Genomic DNA, 10,452 nt, shown 5'->3' with positions numbered 1-10,452 from the left:
AAAAAAAAATGTGGTATATACATTCAGTGGAATATTACTCAGCATTAGAAAAGAAGAAAATCTGTCTCATGCTACAACATGGGCAGAGGACATTACGCTAAGTAAAATAAGCTAGTTACAAAAAGGCAAATACTGTGTGATTCTATTATATGAGATCTAAAGTACTCAAACTCACAGAAACAGAAAGTAGAATGGTGGTTGCCATGGGCTAGGGGGAGTTGTTCAAGGGGTTTAGAATTTCAGTTTTGCAAGATGAGAAAGTTCTAGGAGATCTTTTGTACGATATGAACATAGTTAACACCATTGAACTATAAATGTAAGCATTTTAAGATGGTAAATTTTATGTTATGTGTTTTTAGCATAATTTAAAAGAATGGCTAGAAGAGTAAGCCTGTAATAAGTTGCTACTGACCTCTCTATACTTTGTCACATTGGAAAGCCCCTAATTTCTTCAGACCAGGCTCTTTCGGTCCTATGAGTAAGAGGCACTGATTCTTTCTAGCATTGCCAAGAAAAGGAATTTTCCAGTTACACGACTGAAGAAAGAGACACACAGTCAAGGTAGTGGAGCCAGCAAGATTATAATTATGCTTGGAAGGGCATCTTCTGATGGAGGGCCCAGGTGGATGACAGGGCGAGGAAACCGAAGGAAGGGGCCGATTCTTCATCAGCAGTGTGACTTGGTGGGCGTCCCAGTGGCCCATCAGGGCTACTGTTACACGGGATGGTCTTCTGGGTGTTCACTCCTCATGTTTCCTGTAGACTTTATACGCCTGCATCCTGCTGGGGGCTCAGTTTAGCCCGTGGGATGAAACACTCTTGTGTGGGATCAACCGTCTGGAAAGAAAGAAATACCATCGTCAACTTTCTGAGCCAACATAGGGAATGACACCCTGCAGAACTATGTTTGCAGTATTGCCTCACCGCTATTTAATTCTTTGTTACTGAAAAAAAAAAAAAAAAAGAAGAAAATGCTGAGCCTCCTTATATCAGGCTACCCTCTTAGCCATGAACAGGGATCTTTTTTGCAAGGTTCTTGAATAGCTGATCGCTGGAAATTGAAACTAATCCAAGAAACTCTCGAAGGGGATAATAAAGATATTCTCATCGTGTACATGCCCTCCTGAGCATTGATTAAAGCAAATGATATGGCTATGACCTGGCCCACGTGTCTGTCCTTTTAGGAAAAGCAAATTCTCAGATAACAGAACAGAGGGATTAGCTTAGTTATTTGCGTGGTAAAGTTCATTGAACAAGCGGTGTGAGTGTGGCTTTCACTCTGGAATTTTAGTTACTTTTGATCCCTATAATACAGGAATTGTGTCCCAATGTGGTATGTTTGGCTGTCCGGATGTGTACGTCTTCAAGCCATCACAGCACAAACGTGTGTTACCCCCATCTATTCAGCAGTGCTCCCTCTGTTTTTCCCGAAAGGATTAAAATTGGTTCATCCACCTGGCATCCAGATGATGGTGACAGACCTAGACCGGTTCTCGGGGTGGCCTGGGCTGCTGGGGCCAGACAGTGAATCAGAGAGAGGCAGGCAGCGGGGCTCAGGCGATGGATTCAGACAAGGGCCACTAAAAACAGACCTCAAGCTCATATACATTTACGATTGTCCCCAAAGCAAAACTCAGTGAGCCTGTTCCTCTTCACCTTCACATAAACCCTTCAAGCTGCCTCGTCTTTCCAGGGCCGTGCACCTGCCGCAGAATACGCTAGATCGCTGATGTGGTGAAGACTCGGAGGGGACGGGGTGGAGGCCAAAGGCGTGCCCTGCTCTCTCGCACCACCCAGCCTGGCTTACATCTGGGTGCCTGTAGGGACGATCCTGCCGGGGCCTTTCCTCTCTTGCATCAGTAAAGCCACTGCAAGTGAATCCTGAGGCTCTGCTAAGGAAGGAGCGCTGGCTATGTCCCTCCTAGGTGAACGCAGACGAGCACATTTACCTGCGGCTGAATGGGAGTACCACAGGAAGTTAGTGCTACATCCTCCTCAGCTCCATCACTGTCTCGGGCTGAAAGCCAAATGAGGGAAGGGCTGGGTTAGTGTCAGAGAGTCACGTGGAGACGGCACACGAGGATGCTAGGAAGAAGCTCCTGACTCTTTAAAAGGAATTCTCAGTTGAGGCGGTTACAGAAAAGACTGATGATTTAAAAGAGTGTTTGTAAAGTGTATGAGGAAGGTTGTGTGCGGATAGCCCGTGAGTGTTTGGGAGCACACCCGTGTTAGAACAACGCCAATGCTGGGTCAGACCCCTTGCTCTCGAAGTGTCACCTGTGTGACCTTGGACATCCCCCTCTTTTCTTTTTTTGTTTTTTTTTTGGAGACAGAGTCTTGCTCTTTTGCCCTGGCTAGAGTGCCATGGCATCAGCCTAGCTCACAGCAACCTCAAACTCCTGGGCTCAAGCAATCTTTCTGCCTCAGCCTCCCGAGTAGCTGGGACTACAGTCATGCACCATGTCTGGCTAATTTTTTCTATATATTTTTAGTTTTCCAGATAATTTCTTTCTATTTTTCAGTAGAGACGGGGTCTGGCTCTTGCTCAGGCTGGTCTCGAACTCCTGACCTCGAGCGATCCTCCCACCTCGGCCTCCCAGAGTGCTAGGATTACAGGCGTGAGCCACCGTGCCCGGCCCCCTCTTTTCAACAGCCGCTTTAGTCTTGATTCTCTACAGGCCTGAATTCCATTTTTAAAACTGGACATAATAAAAAAGGTGACTTGAGACAATCCTATACTGTTGTAGAACAATCACACACCGTTTAATGTCTGTCTCCTCAAACCGACTGTAAGCTCTGTGAAGGCAGGAACTGTGTCTATCGCTAAGGCCAGGCCCTTGTGCGATATATTTAATGTATTTGTCTTGTGACGATCACAGGCATAACTATGTCACTACTGTTCACGCTTAGAGGCTGTAGTGTTGAGCAGAGGACCCTGGAGAAGACTGCTTGGGTCTCCCACGTCTGTTACCCAGGGCTAAGCTCCTTAACCTGTTGTTACCTTTCTTTCCTGATGGAGATGAAAGAGGTATAATGACAGTCATAATAGTAACTCTATTTCATAGGGTTGCTTTGAAGATTATATAAAAAATATATAAAGCCCTCGGAACAGGGCATGATACATAGAAAACACTGTGCAGTCCTTTGTATGTTATCATTGACGCTGGTGCTAAGGGTGTAGTTATAACTGATGCTGGGACATCCTCCTCCTACTGGCATCTTTTCAGGGTGGGTGCTGTGATAGGTGAAATGCTTGCCCTTCCTCCGTGGCAGAGGGAATTGAATCCTTAACTTAGTTCCTTGTGGCCTAACAAGGCTCCTCCATACTCAGTCCCTTGGTAACCAGCTTACAACCAACATTCTCATCAGATCAGACCATAAGTTAGAAAAGCCTCATTCTTCCAGCTCTAGTTATTGTTCATGAATTTACCAAAAGGCTGAGTGTTTTTCTACATTAAACCTGGAACCACCTCACGGTAGGAAATCCGAGTTGAGTAATGCCTTCCATTGCATACACGGAGGAGGCAGGGACAAACATCATGAACATTATTTAAAGACAAAGAGTCTGAGGGTCCTTCAGGTTGAGGACATTGGCTTGGTCTTAAGAAGCACAGTGTTGGGGCCAGGGCGGCGAGGCCAATTCTGTGTTCTCTCGACTGCTGCCCAGTTAGCTCCTGCTCCCTGAACCTCTGTGACTGTCATCATCCTCCCCTTATCTGTCCTCAGACCAAACAAATCCTGCCCATGACCCACTGTCCTCTTCCCTGTTTTATGCTCGTTATCTCTCTGTGACCTGTAGTTCTTGAGGGTGACAAAAAGAGAGCTTCCTGTGGAAACACAAACAAAAATAACACCACCTGGGACCATTCAAATTGGGTTTCCCCTGGTTAGGTGGGTGTGCCTTGGAGAAAAAAATGTTGAGAATCGTCAGCAAAAGCTGATATTTGCTAGGGAGAACGACTGGAAGGGCTTATGTTTGCAGGAACAGTTTTCTCTTGGTTCACCTCATTTTATACTCATTGACCCATTTTTAGATTATAGCAACTCATTGATTATCTTCATGTCCTTTTGCTTTCCAAAAGAATCATGCTGGGTTTGTCTGTACACATTCAAACACTGGATGGAAAAATGCCCACAGTTATGTGACACTTTCAAATATAGATGGGTCTTACTTTGAGCAAACTTGATATAACAGTATTCTAATTTGTCTAAAGCAGATAAAAGCAGGCAATAATTGGAAGAACTTTTCCCTCATAAAAAAATTCAGAGCTGATTTTATACTATATTATATTTAAGATCTCTGCAAGTTATATCACATTTAAAATTCACAGTTAAAAGAGCAACTGATTTTATTCTATTTATTTATTTTGGAGGTTAGTTATAGCTTTCTCAGGAACAAAAATATCCTAAAATTCACCAACTCTAAATACAAAACAAGTAGTATATCCATCAACTAATCTAATTAATGAAGGATATGTTAAAAAGTAACATAATCCCAGGTGCATGTAAATGAAGTAATTAAATATCAACCTAATTTCAGAGTTGCTTCTTCATTTTTTTTGCATTTTAATTGTTTCATTTATACACGCACATGTTCTTTACCCTAATCTTGTGTACCTTTATACTATGGTTTCCTGTGCTTAACAATATGTTGAGCATGTAAAACTTTAATCAAATGCTGTGAAAACATACATCTATGTTTTTGGCTTACGATTCTAGTTAATAGCAACTGATTTTCAAAAGTTCTATCAATAAACAGCTTTTCAGGAACACATTCGTAACATGGGGCAAAGAATATTTACACCTGTTTGTTTGGTGTCCTGTGGTAACATGCCTGATTGCATTTTCATTCTCCATCCAGATGTTTTTATATCTTAGAATTAACTTCCTAAGCCACTTCGGAGGAATAAAGCCTAATCTTCTTTTGAAAGACTTCCAGGGAAATTAAGTCCTTAATCCCCTTTGCTGATTTGTTTCAGTGTTTACCAACTCTTATTTTCAGACTTAATCGAAACCCCTCATGCCTCCGTTGGAGTCCATTTCCAGTCAATTGTCCTTAGCTGAAGATAGAAAACAATACAAGAGCCTCTTCGAGAGAGGGCTTCATACTCATGAAATTCTCTGCTAATACCTCTTGTCTTACTCTCCTTTCAGATGAATAATTCTGGTCTCCTAACCCAGCGGTAAATCAAGTAATTACGCTACTGGAGTCACAGCTACAAGCAGCATTAGTCAGAAGAGTCACACAACAAATGCATGCCTTAGGGACTCAGACAAAATGTTGTGTCTTGGTACAGAATTTCAAGAGAGAGAACTTGGATGATCTCTGAGAAAAGCACATAAAGTTTAAGAACAACTACTGCAGTCTCGTTGCCTTAACCTTTCCACACGGGACTGATGTTACAACCCTTTACTCTTCTTTGTGGTTCTCTGTGGAGCCTTCCCCAAGCTTCCCACATGTCTCATTAGTGGACCAGACCTGGAATGGGTATTCTTGCTGGAGACTGACCGATGCTGAGGACAACAGCACGGTTGTCCTTGCTGACCACACATCTGTTTATACCGTACCACGATTGTTTCTTGAGCAAACAAAAACAAAGACAGTGGGAAGCCGCTTCCCTACTGTCAGGTCACGACCTACAACAACACTTAGTATTTTTCAAGTTATTGTTATTATACTTGCCTGGCTGTTACCTATTTTGTATCTATTTGTATGTTTTTCCTAGCAAGTGGAATTCTGTGCTTTGAGTTTTAATCATTCTTCTAAATCAGTACAAATACTGATATTTGCACTTTTCCCAGGTGACCTAAATTCTGATTCTTTTCTTTGAGCTTAAGTTTCTGGTTATTCTGCCCAATCTTGGAGCACAATCTATATACTCTTTACCGCACTATTGATTTTTTTTCACAAGATATCACACTACATTGGCAATGACTATCACTGGCAGAACACTTCCTGCTCAGAAATGGATTTTCGGCTAGCCAAATCAGGAAACACTGCAGTTTTTGCAAGCCCTTGCCCTTTAAGTAAGACAACAACTTAAGCAGAACACTTGAAACACTTGCCTAATATTTTTGGGATATGGAATATTGACCTTACACGTCCCAGTGTGTTTTAGGCTATTGCAAAACACTAAGAACTTCTTTCTCTCTGACTTTTGTTTCCTGGAAACATACAATAACAACAAAACCACAAAAAGTTTTATCTTATCTTGGGTAAAAACTATGAGAAGTATTTTCAAGAAAGATTGACTCCGCAATTCTGCCACAAACCTCAGAGATATGATTATGCATCATCAACAAGCAATGAAAACTTTTATAGGAAGGATGTATAATGTCAATTTCCAACTCTTGGTCAATTGAACTGAAAAGAATTAATGGATGTATTTATCTGAACAGAGTTTAATTTGAATGTGTAATTAGCCATAGATTACAGCTCAAAAAAGTGTATGTACTTAAAAGAAAAGCTTATATTAATTTTTTTGAGCTTGGTGAACATTATGTGTGCTATGCAGTATATAAAATAACATAATCATTACAGATTAGAAATAAGATGTGAAAAATCAGATGCCTATTAAGACACAAAAATTGATGTAAAACTATGATATTGGGTCACGAATAATAGGCCAGATGTTTCAGAAAAGGAATTAATGAGTTTTGACATATTTCCAGATAACTGAAATTAGTCCTATTTCCCTCAGGTTGTTGGGGTCCAAGCATCCTTGTGGTCATGGGTAATATATTTTATTCCTTAACACAGCATAGTCAGGTGGCTTGGATAAAAATATGACCCAGAAATTATTATGAAACTATCACATAAGCAAGTCACTTTATTTCTGCTCATGATCACACATCTGAGTCCTTACTCAGAACTCTGATGTAATGGCCCTTCCTGTTGCTTTTTGGAAACCTTGAAGGATTTTAAACAGTGAATGGTTTGAAAAATAGAAATCCAGAAGCTGTTAGGCTTTATGACTTTAATGAGGTGGTGAGTCTTAAGATTATGTTTGGGCAAATTAGCTTTGAGACTTAAATTTTAAAAATGTCAACCAATGTTGCCAGGACTGACGTTTTTACTTAATGGCCAACACATCTGGACTTAGCATTAGATGTCATGCAATTGCATGGTCCAAGCCTAATTTGGGGCTGGTTAACTCATTTTATAGTGGATGCCTTTCTTTTGATTTTATTTTTTATTTCTCCACTTTTCAAGGATATGGATACCTTTCTTGACCCAGCATGAGCACTCAGAGTCATGTCATACCCTGTTTATTTAGGGCCTTTTGTTCATTTCTGTCTTGATTTGTCCCCATAAAGCTCTGCTCTGGAAAAACTGATTTTTCATAAAAACCTAACCTTGATTCTGGAAGTCTTCATCTCCATGCCTGAACTATGAAGCCACCCACCAAAAATTTGATGATTCCCTTTTTGTTCCCTTCTGGTTCATCCAGTTGCCCTACTTCTCTGTTTCTCCCCCCAGGATTCCCTGCTTCCTGAATCTCCCAGGAAAGTACCTCTGGAGGGCTCCTGGTTCTCCACGCAGAAGCTGCGTTGGTAGGTTGGGACGGGGCAGGCGTTGCTTTGCAGAGGGCATTCCTGCCTACACGATCTGTAGAGAATGCAGAGCTCAGGAATGATGTACAGGAGCAGGAAAACCCATGCGTTGGTGACCAGGGCAATGCAGACGACCGGGTCGTCCCACTGGGGCTGGCACTGGAGCTGTGGGTTGCCTCTCAGCAGCATGGAGATCCACACCACCCAGATAATGATGGAGAAGAGCACAGTGATGAAGATGAGCCTTCCATGCTGCTTCCAGTTCTCACATGGGCCACAGAAGGTGGCTTTGGAGACGAAGAATGTGAGGGCCATCAGGAAGAGGACGTAGACCAGGAGTACAACAAAGTCCACATTGAGCTGGCAGGGTGTCATGTTCACAAACCTCATACCCCTGGTCATGATGAGGGTCACGTACTCAATGGCAATAATTATCTGCAACAGACTGCACCCGATAGCAATGCACAGGATTGTCGTCCAAGAGAAGGAGACTCGACCCCGGACCAGCTTCACCAGGTTGGAGGCATGAGCCAAGAGGCAGGAGAAGCAGAGCGCAAAGAGAACCCCAAAGAGAAAGTAGCGCACGGGGGCGGTTTGTTCATTGAGCTGGATGATGAAAGCAAAAGCAAGTGCAAAGAGCCCCAGCACACTGAGGAGAAAGAGGAACTGGGTGGGGAGGACATTCCACTGGCTGCAGTCTTGCACCTTTCGCATGAGGAAGAGAAATGCCAAGAGTAGCATTATTGTAACCACTATGCCAAGTATTGCCAGGGACTCCAGAACAATGCCCCATGCCCCCTCGTTGTCACAGAAGAGAAAATAGTCTCCTGTGGTCTTGACGCAGTCCTCATACATGGTGACTTATAGGTGGACCTCACAAAAATGGTCTTCTGACCCCCTGCAGAAAAAAGATGGGACAAACTTACAACTTTACACCCACACACAAGAGTGCCTGTTGGATAGTCTCATGCAGGGCGCCATAACGTCTCTCATTTTGAAATGAAGACACCTGAGCATGTGAAAGAAACGGCTTTACCAAAACTGTCACTACGATACCGGAGAGTGTCCGAGTTGCATTTTGTTCGACCCTTGATACTTATCTAAATGCCAAGTTTCCCTAGGGGGAAAATCAGAGGTATGTACAAACATGATCTAAGGGGATGGGAAATGCCGTCACATATATTACCCCAAATTTGTGACTGTTGTATATAGGATGTCAGTAAAGGAAATGAAAAAGTCAACTTAAAACCCTCAAAAGCATATTAGTTCCATCCTTCTACTGGGAAAAGCAGAACAGACTTCATTTCGGGGTTCCAGATAATTCATGCATTTTTGTATCACAGTGTCCAAAGCTTTTTAAAAGTCAATACAAAATCTTCTTCATAAAGTGGAGTGTGGTGACAATGTTTGCATGATTGATGGGATTCCAGTTATATCAAGCACTAGAATGAGGGTTGCCAATATTACTGGATCATTGGATCGTTCTAGACACTGAGGCACTGCTTGAAGGAGACAGGCAGATGATTTTTCTCAGTGATTTAAATGACTGTTCCCTCTTTCAATTCAATTCAAGTCAATCCGATGCAACAGGTTATAATTAAACACCTACTATTTGTTCATCAAAGAATTATACAAAATGGTCTTTTTCCTTTAAATAACTTTTTGGACAGTTTAGCACCAAAGTCCATGTCTTGACTGAGGTAGTCCAGAAAAAAATCCCCCATATTCATTTGGAAAAAAAATAACTTGCAATTGAATACCCCTAGCGCCATTTCCCTTCAGATATTCCCACACCAGATAGTGGAGCCATCCTGGTTTACAGCCGAGGGCATGGCCCTCACTTCGACTTACCTTCTGCGTGTCCACTCTGGAAGCTGCAACTGTGGCGCTGGCCGGGTTGTGACTGCCAATGAGTAAGGAGGAGACGACCACAGCTTCTTTAATCTCTCCCTGAATGGGCGGAAGAACTGCAGGCCCTCACTCAGGTCTCTGCAGTGCCTATAAAAAGAACCGGAAGGACAGAAAGACACACCTATTCCAGTTTCACAGCAACTTTTCTCCAGAGATTTCTTTGGTGAGAGCAATGATTTTTCATTCTGTTGCTGACCAGAGGCACCTTGGCCTCAGGGAGGTCCTGAAGGGGGTGTGAATATAGGGAAGACTGCTTCCTCCCTGCATATCCCAGTGTATTCAGGAAGCTACAGGAGGCCCTCAGTTGGCGTTACACAAGGACTTTCTGACTTACTCCTTAAGAAATCCATCTACAGAGACTTCCTCACATCTTGATTTTAATTGTAAGATTCAAGCAAGCAGCCACTCAACAAAGTGCAGGTAATGAGAGTTTCACTGGGCCTTATATAAGGAAGGGTGATTTTGCCTACCACTGGCACGAAAACGGCATTAAAATGGCCAGTGGTAGGCAGCATTGTGAATTACGGGAAATTTGTCTTCTCTACTAATCTCTTGTCCTTTCTTTTGAAAGTCCTTCCTCAGGCCTTGGCTGCCTATCACGGGTGGGCACCTGCTTGGACCAGCCATTCCTGGCATTCTCCAAGGCTTTGGCTATGATTTCCCTCTATCCTGTCCCTCCTCACTCCCAAGAGAGCACACTTGCTCTGGGTCTCATTCCTCAGGGCATGCCTAGGTCCCGAGACAAAAGAACTCTCAATAGCAGGTCACCAACTGATACGGGAGTAATATATTCCTTTCCTCCTCTGGTGACATGTAGTAAAGCACACAGCACAGTGTCCAGCCTATACCCAATGCCCGCCCCATTAACTCCTTGATTCTTCTCCTGAATGTTCACATTTTGGCAGAGGACTTCTGAAGACCCGAGTCAGTGCCCATTTAGGCCGGTTTCAATGCACACCGTGGCCCGGCTCCACCTTTCCCACCCAC

General features: G+C 43.0%; 1 protein-coding gene across 2 annotated transcripts; it reads right to left on the bottom strand.

Annotated features, from left to right (window-relative positions):
* Positions 1 to 569: 569 nt before the first annotated feature.
* Positions 570 to 8,452, bottom strand: GPRC5D (G protein-coupled receptor class C group 5 member D). Of its 2 annotated transcripts, XM_045554296.1 has the most exons (3): positions 7,515 to 8,452; positions 1,950 to 2,017; positions 570 to 837 (listed from the first exon to the last, which is right to left on the bottom strand). In XM_045554296.1, exons 1-3 carry the CDS (start codon positions 8,407 to 8,409, stop codon positions 766 to 768), a joined length of 1,035 nt encoding a protein of 344 aa, XP_045410252.1. In that variant the 5' UTR covers positions 8,410 to 8,452; the 3' UTR covers positions 570 to 765. The 2 variants fall into 2 exon arrangements, with proteins under 2 accessions (XP_045410252.1, XP_045410253.1); XM_045554297.1 differs by lacking the exon at positions 1,950 to 2,017 and having other exon boundaries at positions 750 to 837; positions 7,515 to 8,409.
* Between the last annotated feature and the right edge of the window lie 2,000 nt (positions 8,453 to 10,452).

This window comes from Lemur catta, chromosome 6 (genome assembly GCF_020740605.2).
Source record: "Lemur catta isolate mLemCat1 chromosome 6, mLemCat1.pri, whole genome shotgun sequence".
In the NCBI taxonomy this organism is placed as follows: domain Eukaryota; kingdom Metazoa; phylum Chordata; class Mammalia; order Primates; family Lemuridae; genus Lemur; species Lemur catta.
This window is presented reverse-complemented; position numbering and strand designations above follow the sequence as displayed.